The sequence below is a fragment of the Stomoxys calcitrans genome, chromosome 5 (assembly GCF_963082655.1).
Source record: "Stomoxys calcitrans chromosome 5, idStoCalc2.1, whole genome shotgun sequence".
Lineage (NCBI taxonomy): Eukaryota > Metazoa > Arthropoda > Insecta > Diptera > Muscidae > Stomoxys > Stomoxys calcitrans.
The window spans coordinates 30,920,872-30,944,888 of record NC_081556.1 but is presented as its reverse complement, the minus strand read 5'-3'; the positions used below and the strand labels follow the sequence as shown (position 1 = coordinate 30,944,888).

Genomic DNA, 24,017 nt, shown 5'->3' with positions numbered 1-24,017 from the left:
AATTTAGATGACAATGGAGGCTTCTAGAAGGAGGTATACCAGTTTATTGACCGATTCGGATCATACTCGGCAATTATGTTGGAAGTCGGAACAGAATCCCTTGTGTCAATGTCAGTCAAACCGGATGAAAAACTAAGGCTTCTAGGGGCTCAAAAAGTCAATTCCGGGGATCGGTTTGTATGTGAGCTATGTGATTTTATAGACCAATTTGGATCATACTCGGCACTGATATGGGACATCAGAATCCTAGTCCTTATGCCAAATTTTAGCCAAATCGGATGAAAATTGAGGTCTCTAGGGACTTTAGAAGTCAAAACTGGGGATCGGTGTATATGACGTCTATATCCAAATCGAAACCGATGGCCCATTAGCAATCCCCAAAGACCTACTTTGTTAAGAAATTTCTGTGAAAAATTTCAAGCAGATATCTTCATTCGTTCGAACGCTATGGTGATTTCGACAGACGACCAGACAGACGGACATGGCAAGATCGACTCAGAATGCCAAGATAATCAAGAATATATATATTTTTATGGTCTTAGATCAATATTTCGATGTGTTTCATACAGAATGACTGCAAATTTTGCAAATGCAAATTTTGCCCATGAACATTCCACTAAGGAACAGGGGCAAACTTCTCACATATCAATGAGTGCAGTCCGATTCAAATTTAGGTCAATGATAAGGGGCCTCCTTTTTCCTCCTCCTCTTCAGAGAGAAGTTTTATATGGCATAGTACCTCACAAATGTTGCCAGCATTAAAAGGGGAAAACCACTGCTGAAAATTTTTTCTGATGGTCTCGATAGGATTCGAACCCAGACGTTCAGCGTCATAGGCGGACAAGCTAACCTCTCCGCTACGGTGGCCTCCTGACTAGATTGGTATATCCCGCATCCTATGGTGGTGAGTATAAAAAGGAAAGCCCCACACAAATTAAAACATGCACCGAATACTATCGAAAAGTGTTCCTTGAAACCATAGATTGTATTGGGACACCCTTTCATTTGGAACCAGCAGCTCAATGATATTTTCATTTGTTATTTTAGCCTTGAACAGGGACAAATCTATTCGCCTGGACCTAATGCCAAAATGAGTCTGATGCAACATCAAATAGCAATTCTTGGATTTGTGTTGTAATGTGTCAAGGACTTTAATCGCACAAATTGCCCTTCGTCATTTCCAAGCAGCAAAACACCAAAGCAATTTCCAAAATTTGAATGAGCCTCAACCTTCTACGTTAATTGATGTTATGTAAGTATGGAAAAGTTGTGTTACATTTCCCTAAATCCTCGTTGCTCCACCTCCAAACAAAAGTAAAATGTTTACAGACTGTGTTGTTTACCAGTTTTGTGTTAATGCCTCATTGTTTCGCCTCCTGCACAATCCATCGCCCGTCCTCCCCTTTTGTTTTGCTATTATCCGGAACTTTTATCTTGCATTATAAGGACTTGCTTGATGCAACAATGTATTACAATGTTAACATGTCCCTATCACCAGCAGCAAGGAATGGCAACAACAAAAAGGAGGCTGAGAAATACCAGAAGAGCTTCAGCCAGCTCTTTAGCAACATTGTCTCGCCCAGGCTCTTTCTTTTCATATTTTGTTATGTGTTGGGCTACTGCAGCAGAATAAGTTGCTGGGATGTGCTACTATGTTGTCGTTATTGTTGTTGTTGTTGTTTTTGTACTAGTTGTAGCATAATTTGCGGCTTGTCTTGTACAGAGATTTTAAGCATCAGCTGTACATTCCATGCTATCAGCGACCCAACGTCCTAGAGGGCCAAACTCATGTGCATGGGCCATGTGCATGAAATGAACAAATGCATACTTAAGGCTAAACTCTCACACACACACACACACACACACACATACTCGCACACCTATTCACACACTTGCATTTGCATTTGTCTACCGAACAATGTCCTTGCCTTGCAAAGACAGTGGCAACTTTAATATGCATGTCAACCGCCATGTTTCTATGGCTGAGATTTAGGTTAATTTGTGAGACATGTGAACATAGATCACAAAACTTATAACACACAAGACCGGAAACAGACCCAGAAAAAGAAGACAAAAACAGACTCCATTGTAAAGTGAATGGAAAGCAGGAAATAATGTTAACACAGACAAACAAACAAACAGCCCAAAAGAAAGGGGAAGCGAATCATAAAAGTTGGGTTTTCTTCAAAATAGAAATAAATAAGGCTGATGTAGTAAAGCAAAGGGATTGATGGCTGCCCCATGGTTCAACAACAACTGTAACAGGAAAACAAAATAAGACCCAAGTGATTTGTCATGAAATAAGAGTTGAAAAGTCCATGCCGCACTTTTTTTTTCTTAAAAAAAGTTTTTTATAAAGTCTTTATTTGTTGTTGTGTTTTGAAACTTTTTTTGTATTCTTTTTGCTTTTATCCATTCTATCTAATCATCCTCCTCATCTTCATTGGCCTTGGTTTTGAGACCTCCAAACACCTTGGCCGGTATTGACTTTTGTTCGATTCTCAATTTCTTCATAATCAGATCATTATCATCCTTGCGTGTGGCTGCTTCATTTCGTTCCGTCTCACTAGCATTTCCATCGTCATCCTCCTCTTCATCTTCCTCCTCCTCACTGTCACCAATATCAATCTCATCTGGATTAACCACTTTATCCTTGGCAGAGCCACCTTGAGTTTCGCCACGCACAAACATTATGTTGCTGGCATTTTGTGGCTTAGTTGGTGTTGGGGCTGGTGGCTTATTAGCTTGCTGATTGTTGGCTGCAGCTGCAACCTCTTTAGCTCTGGCATCCAATTGTCGCATAGCATCGGAACCAGCCGCATCTGCTGCCGTATTGCCTGAGGTCATAAACTGAGCTGCCATCATATTAACCTGGGTATTATAAGTGGCCTGAACAGAACGTTTGATACGCAACATCTCCCGCATAGTGTCTTCGTTGCCATGGCGCACTTCAAACTCTTTCCAAGTTTGCCAAAAGTCGGCGGTAATGCGAGGATCACAAACCTTAAAGAAAAAAAAAGAGACAAAAATTATGATTAGTAAAAAGGTTCCAATGCTCTAAGGAAGTTTAATCGGACGCATAGTGGGATGGGAAAAAACAAAAGTGACAAAAAGTCTGTCATTATTTATCGAACAGTTAGGTTAGGTTAGGTTTAAGTGGCAGTCTGTCATCAATCTGACTTAGACGTTTTCGTCCATTGTAATATCACAGGAACAGAAGAAGGAAGATGCCTTCTAGTTCCTACCATTGAACCATCCAGATCGCTTTAAAAAGCCCAATAACTTGCAAATGTACACATCCGCTAAATCAGACAGGTTCTCAAAGAAATGAGAACCTAAAGTGTCTCTACTTAAAGTCTCTTCTTTTAGGATGTCCTCACGGCTTCTGCAAAAGTCGTTGCTGGCAATCTTCAGTCTGTCAGCATGTTTTCGGATTAGACAGTGACCTGTCATGACGGACACAATGACTGAGATGTCAGTTCTAGCAAATGACAGCAAAGCAGTAGACCTTTTCAAGTCTAGATTAGGCCACATAGCTTTGGAATGCTCACAGCCCCCTCTTTGTGCCCATCTATCATTCGTTGTCCTTTGGACCTGGTCCTGAAAACTTAGCTTACATGTCGCTAGAGGCATACCCACTGATTCCAGTATCCCTGGAATGTGTAGGGTAGTTCCTAGTCTCGCAAGCTCATCCGCTTTACAATTCCCTGGGAAATCACTGTGGCCCGGTAGCCAGAACAGGTGAAATTTGAACTGTTTAGCCATCTCGTTGAGAGATCTGCGACAGTCGAGGGTGGTTTTTGTGTTTAGAAATACGCTTTCCAGGGATTTAATGGCTGCCTGGCTGCCTGGCTGTCTGAGATGATATTTATGCCAATCGTCGTAATGACATTATGTCTTAGCCATTCCACCACTTCCTTAATTGCAAGGATCTCTGCTTGATACACACTGCAGTGGTCGGGTAACCTTTTTGATATGACCAGTTCTAGATCTTTAGAGTACACCCCAAAGCCCACCTGATCGAACAGTTATAACATTAGAAAATTTGGAATAGATGATTTGTAAATAGAGTTCTGGAATAGAAAGGCTACGTGTATGCAGGTGGGCGCTCTAAATTGGTAAGTTCACCCAACGAATAATGTTTTCCGTTGTAATCCCGGCGAGAACATAAAACATGTCCAGAGAAGTCCATCAACTCACCATTCGGACTGGGCTGTAAAAATGAGACTAGGTATACCTGATCGAAGGGCACCGTAGCGCAGAGGTTAGCATGTCCGCCTATGACGTAGAACGAATAGGTTCGAATCCTGGCAGGATTATCAGAAAAATTTTCAGTGGTGGTTATCCCCTCCTAATGCTGACGACATTTGTGAGGTACTTTGCCATGTAAAAACTTCTCCCCAAAGAGGTGTCGCTCTGCGGCACGCCGTTCGGACTCGGCTATAAAAAGGAGGTCCCTTGAATCGGACAGCACTCATTGATTTGTGAGAAGTTGGCCTCAGATCCTTAATGGAATGTTCATGGGCAAATTTGCATTTGCATTTGGGAATACCGGATCAGTGTATCAAATGTTATCCTCGAATAAAAGAAGTGTTGGAATGGCTAAAATGGAATGTATTAACGAAGGCACGTCGTAAAAAAGTGGAAGTTTATAGGGGAGGTGTATTACGCACGGCTCAAGAAATACAATAAGACGATCAGAGCGGCAAAATGTGCCTCATGGAAACTTTTCTGCGAAAAGGTCGATAGCGTTAATGACGCCGCCAAGATGAAAAAGTTTCTCTAAAAAACCCATGTCCATCCTGCAACGTTAGTAGACGACATGCGAGTGAGAGCAGAGGCAACGGAGGACATGTTGAGGTTTTTGATAAAACGCATTTTCCACATGAAACAACGGTTCTCACGGAGACACCCGAATCTTGGAATAATGAGATTGATCGAAGACTTATTATTACAGAATTTATGGTAAAAGAAGCCTTGAGGTAAAAGAAGCCGTTTAAGTCTCACGGACGTGATGGAATATTTCCGGCATTACTGCAGAAGGAGGCGAACTATCTGACGTCCCAACTGGCCTGTATTTTCAAAGCGTGCCTAAGACTTGCATATACTCCGAAAGCCGGGCAGAGGCAAGAGTGGTATTTATATCCAAGCCAAGCAAGTTATGACACACAGACCTAGAAAATTGCAGGTTAAGGGCTCTCTCTCGAATACTCATGGGATGCTACTCCTACACAGCTCAATTAACATTGTCTAACGCCTTCACTGCAGATAATAGTCACGGTCTGTATTAGAAAATACGGAGTGAAGAATTGCTTTCGTAGTTCTGCGAATTGAAGACATTCGATAGGGCAATCAGCCAACTCTCTTCAATGATGTCTCCCAAACTCAACGAAAAGATGACTTGTGAATTACATGTGTGCGAAAAAAAGGACGGTGTTTTCTCCCCGATTACTGTTCAATCCTGGCTAGGGCAATGTTTTGATGAGCTGTGTAGATGCATAAATAGTTGTTTTCATGAACCCCGATTTACTACCTGGATGGATAAAGAACTCCGTCGACGGTCTTTTTTCTTCTGATTCAGGGACAAGATACTTAACTTGTTAGCCGGCAGCGCTTGGGGCATGGACAAATGTGACACCAAATATTTTGGGATAGTTTGTGGTCAATATTTTACATGCCGTCATACCTCCGCAGTCTACGTGTTGATGATACTCTTTAAAAACGTGGCGTGGCCAATGGTGTAAATAACCTTCGGTTGGTCAAGTATTACGTGAACTGTTCTATGGCACAGTTTGACCTGATTTGGGACTTTCGCTAATATGTCCAGAGATGGGAATGGTGCATTAAGCCTCTTAACTGCTGACGAGATAAGGGTTATCGATTCTCCCTTGCTCGCTTCCTTCAGAGGCTTAGGTAGGGGGATGGCTCTACCCATTTTCCTGGCATCAGGAACAATAAATGTATCCATAGACTGATTGTGGACCTTGGTAAATTGTTCAAAATAAACGTACAGATGCGAATGACGTTGTTGTTATAGCAGTGTGGTGTATTCTATTTTTCGACTACTTGGTTCTGCTGAATATTCAGATCCATGGACTCTGCGGCTAAGATGGGGTACGTCCAGAGGGATCTGTGTTAGGTAGGTTTGGCTGGACAGTTAAACATGTCACTTGTGGTCTCAGGTCACAATCGGGACACTCATCCCGAACGTTGAAATCACCCCTAGCTTCGTAGGAGTTGTGGCGGCTGCATCTGCCGGAACGCAATTGAGCCAGAACTTCTACGGTTTCTTCAGGTACAATGAGTGGAGGTCGTTCCTCAAGGACTACATTCACCTGGTCATTGTTGTTGTTGTAGCCACATTATCATGTCAAGTTGGCGATCCTCGCCAAGTTCCTGTGGGTGAGCAACCTCTTCCCGGAACAAAGTGGCCATAAATGTTGTCTAGATCCGCTTGATATGCCGCTTGATCTAGAGGTTCACTCTTGTTGCGCTGAACCTTTCGCTCTAGATCTTCTGGACGGTGGATGCCCATCCAGAAGGTGATGATTAGGATGGGCCCTGCGATAACAGCCAGGAAGGTATTGCTTAGACAGCATATAGTTCTCTAGGGTATCATATTTGTCTCCTTTTGGAGCTTTGTCTCTTGAAGAGCGGCATTCCGATAGATCTGAATTATTCTACTACGCTTAGGAGACCAGACCGGCACCCCAAGTGCAGCATCGGCTATTTAAGCAAGAGCCGATGCTGCCCGGCTTCTTACTGAGACTCGCTACCCGATACCGCTGATTGTCCGCGACTGCCGTTGCAGCTGCTCCGTATGGAGCTTTCCACTATCCGTAACCTGTAAACGCTCCCGGTAGCTCCCAGAAAAGCCTCTCGTGAGAACGACGAACACTACAGCGACGGTTAATTAAGGTGGTTGAACAGGAGCTGGGGAACCACGAATACAACGTAATGCCTTTTTTGATCTATCACGACTGGGTCCACGAATCCCATAATCCTCGCCTGCGTTTTCCACTGCAAAAAGCCCACATTGTCTTATAATTGGATTAGGCTCCCATATACCATAATCCGGCTGGAAGTCTGGAGTTTTATATTTTGAAAGGTTCCCACATAAACCAGTCTTATAATCGAAATTCTTAAGTCCCTAGAATCTCTAATGATTTGGCTGAACTTTGTGTTAAGTACTTTTGTAAACTCAAAACACTAACAAAATAAGGTCCATGTAGGTCCACAAACAGATCTGATTTCTTTTGTCCTCAAATAGTCATTCAATGACCAGTTTGGCTATAATTTGGCGAATAAATAACACTTTTGGCAGCCAACCTGGCAAACTTAGTAAATATTGCCTATATAGGTATTTATCTAGATATCGCGCCTAAATATGCCGATTCAGCATAATCACCTAGAACCTCAACTATTTTCCAATTTGACTGAAACTGGATTTGTAAAGAACAATTATGAACTCAAAGACGATCCACATATATCCATGAATAGTTGTGACTTCTTGAAACTCTAAAATTTGGTACGTGAAGTACCCTTGCCAAGCAAATAATTTCTTAAATGTCCCCTTTCATCAGTTTTATTCTCCGCCCTCTTATCAAATCTATTGTCAATATCTATGACTTACCTGCGAACAATGGGCATATATTGCCCTGGCTCTATCAACCTCTCCCAATTTGGTTTCCATTTCAGCAAAACGTACGCACATGTGTCTCATATTCTCCTCCGGCAAACATTCAATGGCCTTCTCATAGATCTCTCTAGTGCGTGGCAGACCATAAATTTCTGCAGCCTTTTTGACAAAAATATTATACATGTCATACATTTCCTCTTGTTTAACTGCGCTGGTAGCCCTATCATACACAGCCATGGCATGACGAGCCAAACCATGATCTTCCTCCAATTTGGCATACAACAAATAGAAATATTTTGCATGTTCCGGTGGGCAATTTTCCAAACATTGCTCGAATAAATCACGTGCTCTTTCTAATTTGGAGCCGCCATAGCGCTTGAGGAACTTTGTTAGATAAGCATTCCATATGTCATAAACATTAGGCCACTTAAAGAGGGCTATGCCCTTTTCATAGGCCCTGAAAGCTTCTTCAAAGTAATTATGTTCCTCCAAGAAGAGGCCATAGTTAATAATAATTTGTGGCGTACAAATTTTCAAGTCTATAATGCGATCATAGACCGCCTTACAAGTTTTGAAAGTGCCAAAAGATTCCTCGAGATCGGCATACATAGACCACACCTTGAGAGATTTGTAAAGTCGCATTTGCACAGTTTCGGTGTCGTCATGATAGGCCACCTTGCGCTTCGGCATAACTGTGGCCTTTTGCATAAGCTTCAAGGCTTCTTCGAAGTTTTCTTGGCGTATTTCCATTTCAGCCCATTCGCACCAAACACTGGCCAAGTCCTCCACTTTGACATACTCAACTTCAGTGGCTCTTTCGAAAACAACACGTGCATCATCTACTTGACCATTCGATTCATAAAATTTGGCAAACTCAACCCAAAGTGTGTGCAATTTACCCACAGCCAGCTTAGGCTGAACTGTCTGTACAGCTTCTGTATAGGTGTTGATGATTTCATGGGGTTTATCCTCATACAACTTAACGCGTTTGTGCCACTCATGAACATTATGAGGATTTTGACGCAGCAACACGGAATTTAACAACAGTAGACGTCGGTCCATGAGATGCTCAAAACGCGCCAAACGCAATTCAACATCTATGTCATCTTCCTCTGTGGCATCCGGATCATTGGCTACTATTTCCATGCGTTTATTCAAAGAAAGTTCCTCAAATTGGGCATATTCATCGAAAACCTGAGTGAAATCACGTACTGTGCGTACAGTTTGTATGGCTTCTTCATAGATATCTCTGGCACGATCGAAAAGGCCAGAGCGTACGTAGTAGTCAGCCAAACAATTCCAAAGATGACCTAGTTGATCAGTATATCTAAAGGGGCGGAAAGAAGAAAATATGCAAGAATAACCAGGATTTAGATTCGCCCTCTCACTCCATACTCACCTCCTAAGACCACCCCTTATAATGGCATCCACATTTAACGAATGTACTTTATCCGGATTTTTCGATATCAGCTCACACAATTCTGTCCAAAGTTGATGACTTGACTTGCCATGCTTTGAGGCAAAGTGCTCATTGTCCACAATGCTAGCCAGTTGTTGGGCAGCATCATCCAAACGATTTACACTTAACAAATATTCAATATACTCCTCTGCATCATCGGGAGCCAATTTCAAATAGCGACGAAAAATTCTTACACCCGTCTCAGGAATGTCGTATCTCTTAACAAACTTCAAATACAAAGGCCATATGCGATGATGTTGTGTGACAGGCAGAGCACGTAAAGCTCTATCGAAAACATGTCTAGTGCGTGTAATTTTACATTGCGATGTCATAAATGTACCATAATCCATCCAAATGCGTGGCATTTTATGCATAAATACAAGTGCACGCTCAAAGGTGTTATTGACTTCTTCATACATGGCATCAGTGATGCATTTGCCTCGAACCTGCTTCCTTCGAGTACGCAAGTAATTGTACCAAATTTTATAGCTTCCAGGCAATTCTTTCAAAGCTCTTTCGTAGACAATATTCACGGCATTGTTGGGTGCCCGGGATTTGTGATCTATGTAACGCAGCCAATGTTTCACAGAATAAGCATTGCGTAGGATTTCCTCTTCGTAGGGAATATCTTCATCCGGCTGTAGGGAAATTGCAAAACAATGCTACAGAAAATGTTGCTTGCATGCTGCAAATATACTCACAAATTCAATTTCCATGGATAAGGATGTAGCGGTGTTTATAGTCATTACGAAAAGTTACTTATTAAGCTGTTTTCTAACAAATATTTTTATTTATTTAAATATTATTAAACAGAAAAAAATCGGCGAAATTAAACGACGTCCACAGCAATGCTTAAAAACGTTTATCTGTCAAAAACATGTCACATAACAGCTGATGCACAAACAAAACAGTGGTCATATTGACATAGCATTATTGGATGTATGAAAAAATATTGGCCATTTTGCTTTGCAGTCAATGAAGAACATCTGAACTGCTCATACGTGACAAAATGTTTTTTTGATTAACTTTGGCGTAAAACCCCGTCTACACTGCTCATTTAATCTGGATTTAAGGTGATTTGTAAAAAGGAAAAACGGATGATCGAGCCATTAAATCCGGATTTAAAGAGCAGTGTTAACGGGTTTAAATTTTCATGACCAAATAATTCTTCAGCAGAGACACAAAAAAAACGCTTTTACAAATTTCAATATAATTTGTATAAGGAATCATTAAACCCCTCAGTAAATCCAGATTTAAGAGAGCAGGAGAGTGCGTGAGGGTAAGCTATATTTTGAGAGTTTGAGAATTCAGCTCCCACAAAATTCCAGGATGAAAGTAAGAATACGTGCCTGGATCTAAGCTCGCAATTGTGGGACGGTGATAGAGAATATGGTGGTTTGCCCATTTTTTTAATGTCACACGACATTTTCTCCAAGATGCGGAAGAGATGCCGTTCGCTCCGAATTTAAAGTACTTGGGCCAGATTCTTGACAGAAACAAAGCTAGAGGAAGAGCGTCAAAAAAGGGATCAAAATGGGACTGAATACGCCTACTCCTGTCGCACATCGTTAAGAAGGATTTGGAGGCTTAGACCAGGCGCTGCACTCTGGATGTTTACGACGGATGTTCTGCCGATTCTTACCTATAGATGTCTCATGAAGCCGGGACGAATCTTATGTACCCATGGAACGCATTTATCAAGTTCTTCCCCGGTTTCTCTTTTTAGGCAAACAAAGGATAATGGTTAACAATTGCTACGCAATTGGAGTTATATTAGGTTATGGACCAATTCGGACTTTACTTGGTTTGGATGTTGTAGACCATGGAAGAAGTCATTGTGGAAAATAGGCTACGAATTGCGCCCTATAGAGGCTCAAAAGTAAAATCGGGAGATTTATATGGGACCTACATCGTTTGGCAAAATGTCAACCAAATAGGATACAAATTGTTCCCTCTAGAGACTCAATAAGTATAATCGGGAGATCGGCTTATATGGGAGTTATATCAGGTTATAAACCGATTTAGAACATACTTCAAGCTGTTGAGCCCAACAGCGAAACATTACGTGCAAAATTTCGTAAGGTAATTGTGCCTTCTAGATGCTCAATAATTTAAAACTGAAGATCGATTTTTATGACAGCTGTACCAATTTATGAGGGAACAGGGGCAAACTTCTCACATATCAATGAGTGCAGTCCGATTCAAGTTTTTAACTCAATGATAAGGGATCTCCATTTTATAGCCGAGTCCGAACGGCGTGCCGCAGTGCGATACCTCTTGGGAGAGAAGTTTTTACATGGCATAATTCCTCATAAATGTTGCCAGCATTAGAAGGGGAAAACCACCACCAAAAATTTTTTCTGATGTTCTCTCTCTCTGTGACGTTCAGCGTCACAGACGGACACGCTAACCTCTGCACTACAGTGCCCTGCCCTGTTGGTGGAATGTTCATGGGCAAAATTTGCAATTTTGTACCAAGATATGAACCGATGTGGAATTTTCATTTTCAACAACTGTATTATGTATGACAGTTGTTGGAAATGAAAACTAACACTTCACGGAAAATTTCAGCCAAATCGGGTAAGAATTGCGCCATCTAGAAGCTGAAAAAGTAAAGATCCGAGTCTTATTTATATGGCAGCTATATCAGGTTATGAACCGATTTGAAACAAACTTGGCACAAATATTGGAAGTCGAAACAAAACACCTCATACAAAATTTCAGCCAAATCGGATAAGAATTGTATCCTCTAGAAGCTCAAGAAGTTAAGATCCGAAATCGGTTCATGTGGCAGGTATATCAAGATATGGATCGATATGGCCCATTTACAATCCCAATTGACCTACACTAATAGGAAGTACTTATGCAACCCCATGGCAGCCAGTTGTGCGTACCGGATTGTCCCGATGAAGTCCTTCATCGGCTAGAGCTGCCGCCTCAGTGTACAGCACACTGCTACAACAACTTGTGCAAAATCTCAATTGGCTGGCTTTATTCCTTTAATGTGTGCGTGCTTTCGACAGACGGACGGCCATGGCTAATTCGACTTAGAATGTCAAGACGATCAAGTATATTTATACTCTGTTAGGTCGCAGATCAACATTTCGATGTGTATCAAACGGAATGACGAAATTAGTATGTCCCCATCCTTTGGTGGAGAGTATAAAAATTAAATGTTTATAGTTTAAGCAAATCTTATTCTGTTGTATTAAAATATATAATTAATTTAGTTCAGACAAAGAACAGTTAATGTCACGTCTGTCAGCCCTGTGTGTAATTTCACGTTTATACCGGTTGAAACAAGCTGTTTCCGTGAGACAGCATATAATTATTGAGCCTAACAAATAGCAACATGTAAACCACCCTTGATATTTTATTTGCCATGGGTTATCTCAAAATGCAGGGTTGTATGCGACCGCCATGAATACCCACTACCCATTACTCGTGAATATTGTGTACAGAGGGGATAAATAAAAATAAGACAAAAAAGTTCGGACAAAGTTTTGCAAAAATTTTCAAACTTATTTTATTTTTAGAAGAACCAAACGTCAACATAAACTGCAATAGTAAAAGAGAGAAAACAATGGTGTTGCTAAAATAGCTCAATGTTTTTCTGTGCATGCAATATTGCATCCATCACCATCGATCAGAACTGGGTTGTACACATAGACAAGTAAACACACAGACACACATTCAGACAAGGAAGAAGAAAGAAGAAAAAACCGACCTCATCGAGGGTATTCAGAGTGACGACCACATTCATGTAATTTGATAAGAACGAAAAACAAATCTTCAAAAGGATCTGTTTGAGTTTTATACGGCGCCGGAGAATGGAACAAAATGCCAATGATCCGTTTGCCTCGGAGAACAGCGGCACAGCAAGGTTCATAGGAGGAGGAGCGGCTGACCACTCCCTAGACAATGGCTTGCCGGGAGGCTCCAGTGGGCTGGGTAATTCCAGTGCCGGTGGCACTGTTAGTGCTGCCCATGAATTTCAGACAATGAAACCCGGCTTAAGTGGCGGCCTCAAGACACCGGGCCACTCCGAGATTCCACACAGTGAATTGGTAAAAATGTTATACTATCTCGAGGGAGAATTGCAAGCCCGTGATGTAGTAATTGCAGCATTACGCAATGAGCGTGTCAAACAATACATCTCTCAATTGAAAACCAAGAGGCTGCAACCCAATGACCCCCATGCAGCCATATTTCGAGATAAGGTAGCGCTTTCGGGCAATCTAATATCACGAGAATCATCAACACAGGCCGCTCAGGCCGAGATGGAGGTGCGCCAAATAATTGAGCAACAAATGGAACAGCAATATCAAATGGTCAACAAACAGAGGGCAACACATTTGCGTATGGTCAACATACTTACCGAGTCATTGGAGAATAATCAACGCATGCTGCAAGAACTGGAGGAAGAGAAGCGAAAGCATGAACATGATACGGCCCAGGGTGATGATATTACTTATGGCCTGGAGATGGAGCGCACAAAATTGCGACAAGAACTAGAAGAAGAACGAGCGCAGGTCAAGAAGTTGGACAAAGAGTTAAAAAAACTACAGGAAACTCTGGAATTTGAGAGGAATCGTCAGAAACAGATAGTGTTGCTGTTGATAGCAGAACGAAAGAAGATAATGATGAAGTACATTGAAGAGGGTAAGTGTTTAGTTTAAGAAAATTGAGTTAAGGCAAGAAAAAAAAAAAAAAAAACAATTGGCATCAGATTTGAGAGGACATAATATTAGGTGGACCGTAGTTTTTTTTACAGTTCGTTTTTAATTCAGTTGCCTAAAAGAAAAGTAAAACAAGTAGACATTTTAATGTGAGATAACATTTAGACCGTCTCGTCATTCCAAGTCACTCTAAGCACAAAAATGGTATACTTGTTTTCGCTAAAGTTTATCCTGTCATTTGGGATTAAAAAAATGATTATGTTGTTGTTGTAGCAGTGCGTTGTACACTGAGGTGGCAACCCTTGCCGATGAAGAACTTCATCGGGTCAATCCGGTACGAACAACCGGCTGCCGTGGGTTTGAGAAAAAATAGTATCCTTCGAGTGATTGGTGGTCTGCATCTGTTAGCAAGTGGAGCGTGAACTGTAAAGAAATCGAAATACTACGACGCAATAGAAAAGTCTTAGGGAGTCGTATACTATGGCCTCAACAGGCTGAAGCTAAAAGTAAATAAGAGCGGTTTAGGAATCAGGAAACATTTCTGCAGTTATTGAAGATTAGCCTGAGAAACTATCATTCACATCTCTAACGGGAAGAAATCAAATCAATCTAGACCTTAACTACAAGTTCAGTAGAACAACTGGTGCTGCTTTTGATTAGGAGGCTCAAGCAGAGTGCTTTTTTTGTCACGATTTCCAGCCTGACTTTTATAGAGAATAGTGTTGAGTGTAGCGTGAAGGCCGTGGCTCAAATCCCATCGCTGGTACTGTTTCGTTTCGGTCCATAGGACTATTTGCCGCAGAAACAGGATAGTCATTCCTTATGAAACGAGCCAATGAATCGCCTAGTCATATGGAGCATCAAAGGCATTCAGTATATAAGCAAGAGTCGGTGCCTCCCGACCTCTCACTGAGACTCTGCACTCCATACTGCTGATTGTCCGCGACTTTGATTGCAACTACACCCTATGTACAATAGTACTCCACTATCCGCAACCTGTGGACGCACCCGGTATCTCCCAGCTAAGTTTCTCGTGATAAGTATGAACACCACATAGATCAAAGCTCAAAGTCAAAGCTTGTTGGATGCCCACAATTATCCCTTGCCGGTTCTTATTGTTGTTGTAGCAGTGTGTTGTACACTGAGGCGGCAGCCTTTGCCGATGAAAGACTCCATCGGGCCAATCCGGTACATACAACCGGCTGCCACGGGACTGCCATGCCAGTTGTTGTTGCACTCTCAAGCGAAAACTTTGACCCATAGAGCTGAAGTAGGCGCTCCGTTCCCCAACAAGTGAAGCGAATAAAAGCATGCCCCTTGGCTTGGATTGATAGACGTGCTTAGAGGCCACAGTAGCTCAAAGGTTAGTATGTCCATCTTTGACGCTGAACAACTGGATTCAAATCCCGGCGAGAACAAAATTGTTAGCGGTGGTTATCCCCTCGCTTGTGTGGTATTTACCTTACGTAATCAATCAGCCGTATAAATTTGCAATTTTGCTTAGTTTGGTAAGCGGTTGCGAGTGGATGGAATGCCATACTGGCTTTGGAGTCCTAAAGCAAATCTAGGACAACAAGTACACTTCCATGGCAGCCGGTTGTACATACCGTACAATACACTGCTACAACAACAACAACAAGTTCAGTTGCTTTTAGTATGATGTTCATGCTGCGTCCCTTTGGTTGCCTGAGACGTCTCTAAGCATCTCTGAGAATCGTCTACATATGATACGATCCCAAACCGTCTGAAAAATGCTTCAATATTGTCTTCCAATGCGTCAATTGAGAGGCCACCGTAGAACAGAGTTTAGCATGACCGCCTATGACGCTGAACGCCTGGGTTCAAATCCTGGCGAGACCATCAGAAAAAATTTTCAGCGATGGTTTTCCCCTTCCAATGCTGGCAACATTTGTGAGGTACTATGCCATGTAAAACTTCTCTCCAAAGAGGTGTCGCACTACGGCACGGTGTTCGGACTCGGTTGTAAAAAGGAGACTGCAAACATTGAAGTGTGAGAAGTTTGCCCCTGTTCCTTAGTGGAATGTTCATGGACAAAATTTGCAATTTGCAATGCGTTAATTGAAGAGCCATTGTCTGTATAGACATGAGCTCTAACATAGCCCCGACCTCACGACCTCTAGGCGGCCAATTGACTGGTCTCGAACGTCAAATAAAATGTTCACCCAACTTGCCTCTCAATAAGTCCATTGTTACACGTGCTGTGTGGCATGTGGCACCGTCTTGTTGAAGCCCCACGTCATCCAAGTCAAGCTTTTGCATTTAGCACAAAAAAAAATATTAGATATCGTCTCACGGTAGTTTCCATCATTCACACTTACGTTACGATTCGCATTATCTTTGAAGAAGTACGGTCCAATGATGCCACTAGCCCATAAACCGCAACAAACAGTGAATTTTTTCTGGATGCATTGGTAGCCCTTGCAATGCTTCTGGCAGATCTTCACTCCAAAATCGACAATTCTGCTTATTTGTGTACCCATTGAGCCAAAAATGCTCTTCGTCGTAAAATGGATGAAGCGCGCGATGAACATTCTTAACAGAGCACGCATTTTATTAAAAAAAATTCAATAATTTGCTAGCGTTGTTCGTTTGTAAGACGATTCGTGAGCTGTTTAAAACAGTGTTGCCAAAAAGATAATAGCTAAAAAGCACCCTTTATATATGTAATGGTGATAGAAGTAGAGCCAGAGAGCTAGTTTATCGGACACAGAATTTAGCTCCATCGGTGTTACATTATCTGGTCCTAGTGATTTCTGACACTACCTCAACGTAGTAATAGGATCTTCTGGAACAGGTTGGAACTTTTGTTTCCGATCTGTGTGGGGTTCATCGTTATCATGAGAATATTAACCGTGAGCTACCACAGATTGCGTATATTAGAATGCTCCAAACGCAGTAGCTGCAACTGCAGTCGCGGACAATCGAGTGGAGAGCCTTAGTGAGAGGCCGGATGGCATGGCGTCTTGCTTAAATACTGAGTGCCTATGATGCTTGATAGGGCAAGGCGAGTTATTGGCGCCTTTTAATAACCAATGGGTATCAGATGTCCGCGGCAATCGTTTCCATGGACCGGAACGAGTTTCAAAACTGTAGAAGCTTGGCTAGGATCGCTTCTTCAAAATGCAAATGTGGCTACAACAAGAACAAGGATTTGTTCTGAACCTTTTTCAGCCTTTGCATCTTCTTGCCTAAGTCTTTAAAATAGTCCTGTTGTGTCCTTATGAATTGCATATTTCAAAATTTGCCCATGAACATTCCATTTAGGAACAGGGGCAAACTTTTTCATATCAATGAGTGCAGTCCGATTCAAGTTTAAGCTCAATGATAAGGGTTCTCCTTTTTAAAGCCGTGTCCCAACGGCGTGCCGCAGACCGACTCCTCTTTGGAGAGAAGTTTTTACATGGCATAGTACCTCACAAATGTTGCCAGCATTAGGAGGGGAAAACCACCGATGAAAATTTTTTCTGATGGTCTCGCCAGGATTTGACATGCTACCCTCTGCGCTATGGTGGCCTCCCTTCCGGTGAATTTCCCCTTTATAAAAATTGCGGGATTATAACCAGAAGTGTTATTGTCTCGTATGGCCTCCGAGGGTATTCACTCTTCATAGTGACCTACCCATTTCACCCAAACGTAAAGCTAGGTAACAGTTCGTAACAGTCTCTCTTCAACAATTTGTATTCCATTGTTATTCCAAAGCCTTTATGCGAATTGAACAGAGTCACTCCGCACTTGTAAGCCGAGTACGTTGCCAAATCAGCCATATGGGCGCTTGACCTCTTACCTTTTCTGTTAACTAAACTTGAGCAATGCCATGGCATCCGGTTGTACGTATCGAATTGACCCGATGGAGTCCTTCATCGGCAAGGGCTGCCGTTTATAACACACTGCTACAACAATAACTAAATATATTTCCTTTGTTCCTTTAGGCAAACGTTCAGAGGATCTTGCTCAAATATTAGCAGAGGAAAAGCAACGTTCCGATACCATAGCCGAAGGTCTAGAAGAGGAAAGTAAAAAATCTTTGCGCATGGAAGAGGAGTTGGAAAAGCAACAGGCAGCTTTTGAACAAGAACGCAAAGTTCTTAAAGCAAGTTTAGCAAAAGAAGAATTGAGGTTGGTATACAAATCTTGCACTGATAAGCAAAAAGACAATATTTTAACATTTCATATGTTTTTTAAAGAGTCAAAGAGCTGGAGCAAGAGCTGATCACGTTACGTGCCGAAAATGAAACTTTAAAAAAGCATCAACAGCAATTGCAACAAAATGCCGCCACATTGGCAGGTGGCAGCACGGCAGCAAAGTCAAGAGCCTTTAGTGGTAAGTTAAGAGTTTAAATTGAAATTGTTTGTGAATATTTCAATTCAAAAAAAAAAAATAGTACATTTTTTAAAAGCTTTAAACGAATTTATTTAATTTTATTTGAAACTTTTTGATTTTCTTTAATACAGAAATATTTTGTTAACAAAAAAAAAAAAAAATAAGTAACAAATACTGAAAGTGCTTTTGTTATAAAACTACCAAAAAAGAGACAAATTAAATAAAACCTAATTAAAAACTCCTTCTTATGCTTCTTCACCTTCTTTTTTCCTTAAACCAAACAAAAACCAAAACCAAAAAATACAAAAACAAACAAAACCCCTGACAATCAAATACCCCAAATTGCCAAAACAAAAACCACAAAAATATTTAAACCAAAAACTATCTCTCTCTCGACAAAAAATATACCAAAATCCAAGATATCTGAAAAATGTATAAAAAACAAGGTGATTTTTTTAATTTTTTTCTTCATTTCATTACTTTTTCCCCTCCTTGTCAGTTTGAACTTTGTCGCATAATTCTGTGTCTTGTATCATTCAAAAACAAAATTCACCAGCACTTTTCTTTATTTAGTTTTAGTTAATTTTATTTTTCTTAGTTTTAGTTAAAAGAAAATCCAAAACAATGAAACCTGAAAGGAGTGAAAATAGATATAGACATTATAGTTATAGTCATTTTAGCGCATACAACAACTCATTTGCAAAGTGTTATACTGTTATATGGCCATATAGTTGTATTGCTTTCTGGCTAAAAAATGGAAAAAAATTAGTTAAAATGAAATACAAAGGGCATTATGTTCGTCCGATCTGAATTTTTCCTACCCATCACCATATCTGTGGTGATGGTTAACAAAAATCCTCGTCAAGTTCTTATAGGTGATCAAGTTTGTTCCGGTATATATGGCCATTGGTTATTTAAAGGCGCCAATATCTCGCCTTGTCGTACTGAGCATCATAGGCACTCAGTATTTAAGCAAGAACCGGTGCCACCCGGCGTCTCACTGAGACTCTCCTCTCGATACCGCTGATTGTCCGCGACTGCAGTTGCAGCCAGGGATGGAAAAGTCAGTACTTTAGTACTTTTTAGTACCTTTTCCACCCGATGAGTACCGTAGTACCCCCGCGATGGATTAAGTACCTTTGCAAGGACTAAGAATTTTACAAACAACTCGGAGGTTTTCCAACCTTTATTGTCTAAAGAGACGAGTATTTCTGTTTTGTTAGCCGATCGAATCAAGTCCATCCGTTTGTCGAATTGGCGTTACGCAGATCGCTTGGAGATCCGCAATATCCGTTCATATTTAGAAACAGATGCCTCATGCACAAGTCGCCTTATTTGACTTATTCAGCTTACAGAAAGCTTTGAGAGCGCCACGGGCTCCTGATACTTAACCTACGAATTCTATATGAGATTCGTGCTCGAGTCCCAGATATTTTTCATTTAAGACCCATATTGTACCGATCTATATACCCATTTTGGGGGTTTTAGGGTGGGGCGTTTAGTTAGTTATGTAGCAGCGAGTTGTATTCTATCTTTCGTCTGCTTGGTTATGTTGAATAACCAGATCCAGGAACTCTGCCACTAAAATGGGGTGTGTCCAGAGGGATCTGGGTCTAAGTAGAGTAGGTCTGGCTAGGCAGTTAAACAGGTAACCTGTGTTGTGTGGTCCCAGGCCACATTCGGGAAACACATCCTGCATATTGCGATCCATACTTGCTCTGTAGAAAAGGAGGCCGAATCGTAATTGAGCTGGAATTACTCTGGTTTGCCGGGGGAGGTCAATTTCTTCAGTAACAATGGATGGTGGAACCACATTCACGTTGTAGCTATTCACCGCATCCGCTACCATGTCTGCATGAATGTTGTCCGGACCTGCTTAACCTAGAAGTTGTTTCATGTAGCGCTGAAGCTCTAGCTCTAAATCATGAAGATCCATCTTGAGGCTTCTGGGCAGAGCTCAGCGATAACAGCCCAGAAGGTATTGCTTGGACAGCATATCGTAGTTATGTCTTTGCACGGGCAGGATCTTTGTCTTCTGATGGGAGGTGGTTCACGTGAGAATTATGGAGACAGCCCGTCGCAGTTCGACAGTTCGGCATTCTGACAGATCTGAATAGTATTCCACTGTGTGTCACATATCTGGCGAGTGCTCACTGGAGGGCTGCATAACTTACTACTGGCCTAATGCTTCGTGAGTGGTCAAAAAGGTTTATTTGACTGCGCTCCAAGTACTGTCGACAATTGACTTGACCTGTGGCTGGGGCATGTGGGGAGAATGTGTAAGGGGCTGATGCCATCATCGTACAATCGTTCGCATGTGATACAACCTCTATGTTGTCTGGAGAGGGTGAAATTGAGGTAGGTATAAGTTAAACAGTGCCGGAGATATCACTGGCTTGGGGAACTCCCTGTTTCACTCTACGGCGTTTCGATTTCTTATCCCTAAATTCTACATCCGACTGACGACCACACAGATAATTCGGCACCCTGCGTTTCAAGACCTGGCTGGAGGGACATGTTGGCGATGTCCTCAAATAGTTTGGCATGGCTGACCATGTCGAATGCCTTCGATAGATCCAGAGCCACGAGGACCGTCCTATCACTTGGACTGGGCAAATGTGTGCGATGATGTCATGCAAAGCAGTTGTTGTGCTATGCAGTCTACGAAGTTGATGCTTATGCTTGGCAAACGGAAGTAGTACCTCAAGCGTTTGCTTCTAGTGAGAGAAGGGAGATCGGTCTGTTCCTTAATGGAATGTTCATGGGCAAAATTTGCATTTGCATAGGGTTAGAGTTGGAGGCCACTGTAGCGCAGAGGTTAGCATGACGCTGAAAGCCTGTGTTAGAATCCTGGCGAGAACATCAGAAAACATTTTTCAGCGGTGGTTTCCCCCTCCTAATGCTGGCGACATTTGTGAGGTACTATGCCATTTGAAAAAATGGTATCGCAGCCATGTAATAACTTCTCCACAAAAGAGGTGTGACACTTTATCATTGAGCATAAACTTGAATCGTACAGCACTTATTGATATGTAAAAAGTTTGCTCCTGGTTCCTTAAGGGAATGTTCAAGGGCCTATATTGCATTTTGTATAGGATTATAATGTCAATCCTATGGTATTTACCCGATGGAGTACTTCATCGGCAAAGCCTGCCGCCTCAGTGTACCACACACTGCTACAATAACAACAGTTATAAGGCGGCACGGATGACATTCGTAACTTCGTCCACAGAAAATTGTGATGGCCGTCCTTCGGTTCGTGAGAGGACGGTCCTCGTGGCTCTGGATCTATCAAAGGCATTTGACATGGTCAGCCATGCCAAACTATTTGAGGATATCGCCAACATGTGTGTGGTCGTTAGTCGGATTTGGAATTTAGGGATAAGAAATCGAAACACCACAGAGTGAAACAAGGAGTTTCCCAAGGCGGGGTGATATCTCGGGCACTGTTTAAATTCTACCTAGGATGATTGTACGATCATGGCATTAGGCCCCCACGAATTCTACGAAAGGCTCTCCTCCTAGCTGTGTCACTATCGGGATGCTCAATAAATTGACAGTTGAACAACTTGATGCAGCTCTTCGGGTAAGTCGCAGTTACGTCGCCAAAAATGACTGAGGTACTGTCATCCCTTCTACCGGGGCTCGGTAGAAAGGATGACAGTTAAGTCCCTTCTAGAGCGACTCAACAGTAGACCACGGCTTGCCTAAACCGGTACCTAAGTTAGATTTCTCCATGCGTTACAGCCACAAATTCCGCTTGTGTTCGTCGACTACCCAGTTTATTTCCAGATTCAGCTCGCTGATCCTGTGTTAAGTGGGGTCCGTGAATTTGACACGCTCGTCTGCTAGTACCATCACGCGAGCCTGCGTCTGGAAGTTAAGACTCACTTGGGGTATTCGACCGGCAGCTATAAAGCGAGTGGCTGCTGTGTTAATGATGTCTCCAAGTTTCCTCTCAGCAACTAGTAGTACAGTTAAGGAGGGTTGTTGTTGTCGTTGTCCGCAGCCTGTGGACGCGCCTGCTACCTTCCAGCTAAGCTTATCATGATAACGATGAATACCACACAGATCGAAGCTTAAGGTTCCAACCTGTGTGGCGCTCATACTTATCCCGTGCCGGGAAAAAATCTAATTTGAATTCTATTTGTACTAATTTTTGAATAAAATATGCTATTCCAAATTTTCTCTTATTTCCTGAAGCGCCAAATCCCCTAACTATTGCAAATGTTTTTTGAGATCAGATGAAAAGGGCGCCATTTATGGACAAAACGTTTATTTGAACCTGAAAATATACTAATAAACCTAAAAATATACTAATATATTGTATTGCAGTAGTACAGTATAACACTTTACTATAGGGTTGTTGAACATGCTAAAATGACTTATAACTAAATGACTCTATCACTCACTCCCTTATTATTGTAATGAGAAGCACTATTCCATTGACATTTTATATTTATGTTGTTCGTTTGTTTGTTTGTAAGCGAAAAAACGTCCTTATTCTTCTTTTCCTACCTTTCTTTTCTCGACTACTATCTAACTTGTTATTATTAAGTTCCATATAAAAGAAGTCTAGTGTTTCTTGTTCTCATTCGAAGATTTTGTGGCGATATCATCTAAGGCTATACCTTGTATAACTAATTGTTATTTGTTTCCTTTTGTTTGCTTTTTGTTCTCCTCCCATCCACCTAAACTCTGTGTTAAAGTAGCAGAAGATGGATGTGCCACATCTATGGTTAATATAGCGAAAATTGTACAACCCACGGCTACTGTATCTAGTGTCCCTGTATCAGGTCCCACCACTGGTATTGCTCGTTCCCTTGCCCCTGGACAAAATCTGCGTGCGGGTGTGGCTACAGCTCCTACTATAGCACCTTTACCTCAATTGGCGGCCACACCAGTCTCCCAGCAAACATCAGCAATTGCGGCGGCGTCAGCACACACTGGGGGCGGTGAGAATGTCATACCAACACCGTTAAATCTGAATCCTGCTTCCACATCATCGGTGGTGGCGGGCGCAGCGATGGCAGCGGCGCCACCATCACCATCACCTCCTAAAATGCAGCCAACGGCAACAATACAAAGGGCTCCCGGTGGTAAATATTCAGCATTAGCAGCTGCTGCTGCGGCTGGCCACTCACTTGATCAAGCTCCTTCGCCGCATCCGGTTCCCATAGCGGTGCCACCAGTCACAGTGCCACCGTCTGGGGCTCGCGGTGCTCCACCACCCATTCCTCCCAACAAGCCTATCGTACCGCCAAAACGTGAGCCATCCTTATCGCGTTTGGGTTCGATAACGGGTGCTGCTGCAAGTGTAGCGGCTGCCGCCTCAACAGCTACTAGTAATGCTAAAATTAATTAGAAAACTATATATACGCATACACATATACATATATATAAAACAAAAAATTACCACAACAACAAAAACATCAACAAAATATTAATCGTTTACCAATCTGGAAAACAAAGAAAAACATCAACAACTACAACAATAATACTCTCTCAAATTACTTTATATATAAAGGAAACAAAAAAAATGATAGGCATACATACATGCGTACGTACACCTACGTATACAAACATTTAGATCTTGAATAATTATTCCAAAACAATTGGAAACCCAAACTCACACACACACACAAATATTGTGGATGTAATCTCTTTATTGATATATTTTTAGTCTTTTATAGCGTATACTGTCTTAACACATATTTTTGGGGGCAGAAGAAATTTTGCTACACCTAGGACAAACAAAATCATAGGGGCTGTGTCATTTCAACGCTTCATTCTTCAGAAACGGCTGTTATTCTCTCAAAAATTTATCGGACAAGCAAAATCATAGGGGACAGGCAAAATCACATAGGGAACAAGTAAAATTATAGGGGCTGTGTCATT

General features: G+C 41.8%; 2 protein-coding genes across 4 annotated transcripts; one reads left to right on the top strand and one right to left on the bottom strand.

Moving 5' to 3' along the window:
- Positions 1-2,392: 2,392 nt before the first annotated feature.
- On the bottom strand, positions 2,393-9,955 carry LOC106091221 (pre-mRNA-splicing factor syf1 homolog). Its single transcript, XM_013257695.2, has 4 exons — positions 9,800-9,955; positions 9,039-9,736; positions 7,634-8,966; positions 2,393-3,003 (listed from the first exon to the last, which is right to left on the bottom strand). The coding sequence occupies exons 1-4, from the start codon at positions 9,842-9,844 to the stop codon at positions 2,422-2,424; spliced, it is 2,658 nt and encodes an 885-aa protein (XP_013113149.1). The 5' UTR covers positions 9,845-9,955; the 3' UTR covers positions 2,393-2,421.
- Positions 9,956-12,553: 2,598 nt separating this feature from the next.
- LOC106091219 (CTTNBP2 N-terminal-like protein) lies at positions 12,554-23,974 on the top strand. 3 transcript variants are annotated; one of them, XM_013257692.2, is made up of 4 exons: positions 12,554-13,760; positions 17,728-17,914; positions 17,983-18,119; positions 22,835-23,974. In XM_013257692.2, the coding sequence occupies exons 1-4, from the start codon at positions 12,929-12,931 to the stop codon at positions 23,482-23,484; spliced, it is 1,806 nt and encodes a 601-aa protein (XP_013113146.1). In that variant the 5' UTR covers positions 12,554-12,928; the 3' UTR covers positions 23,485-23,974. The 3 variants fall into 3 exon arrangements, with proteins under 3 accessions (XP_013113146.1, XP_013113145.1, XP_013113144.1); XM_013257691.2 differs by having other exon boundaries at positions 22,832-23,974; XM_013257690.2 differs by having other exon boundaries at positions 22,829-23,974.
- The last annotated feature ends 43 nt before the right edge of the window (positions 23,975-24,017 follow it).

Excerpts from the sequence above, each read along its gene's own strand:
- LOC106091221 (XM_013257695.2), bottom strand. The coding sequence starts at position 9,844 with ATGACTATAAACACCGCTACATCCTTATCCATGGAAATTGAATTT. Across the intron at positions 9,737-9,799 it reads TATCCATGGAAATTGAATTT|CCGGATGAAGATATTCCCTA; the intron begins GTGAGTATATTT and ends ATTTCCCTACAG. Across the intron at positions 3,004-7,633 it reads TATATGCCCATTGTTCGCAG|GTTTGTGATCCTCGCATTAC; the intron begins GTAAGTCATAGA and ends TTTTTCTTTAAG.
- LOC106091219 (XM_013257690.2), top strand. The coding sequence starts at position 12,929 with ATGGAACAAAATGCCAATGATCCGTTTGCCTCGGAGAACAGCGGCACA. Across the intron at positions 13,761-17,727 it reads GATGAAGTACATTGAAGAGG|GCAAACGTTCAGAGGATCTT; the intron begins GTAAGTGTTTAG and ends TTGTTCCTTTAG. Across the intron at positions 17,915-17,982 it reads TTAGCAAAAGAAGAATTGAG|AGTCAAAGAGCTGGAGCAAG; the intron begins GTTGGTATACAA and ends TGTTTTTTAAAG.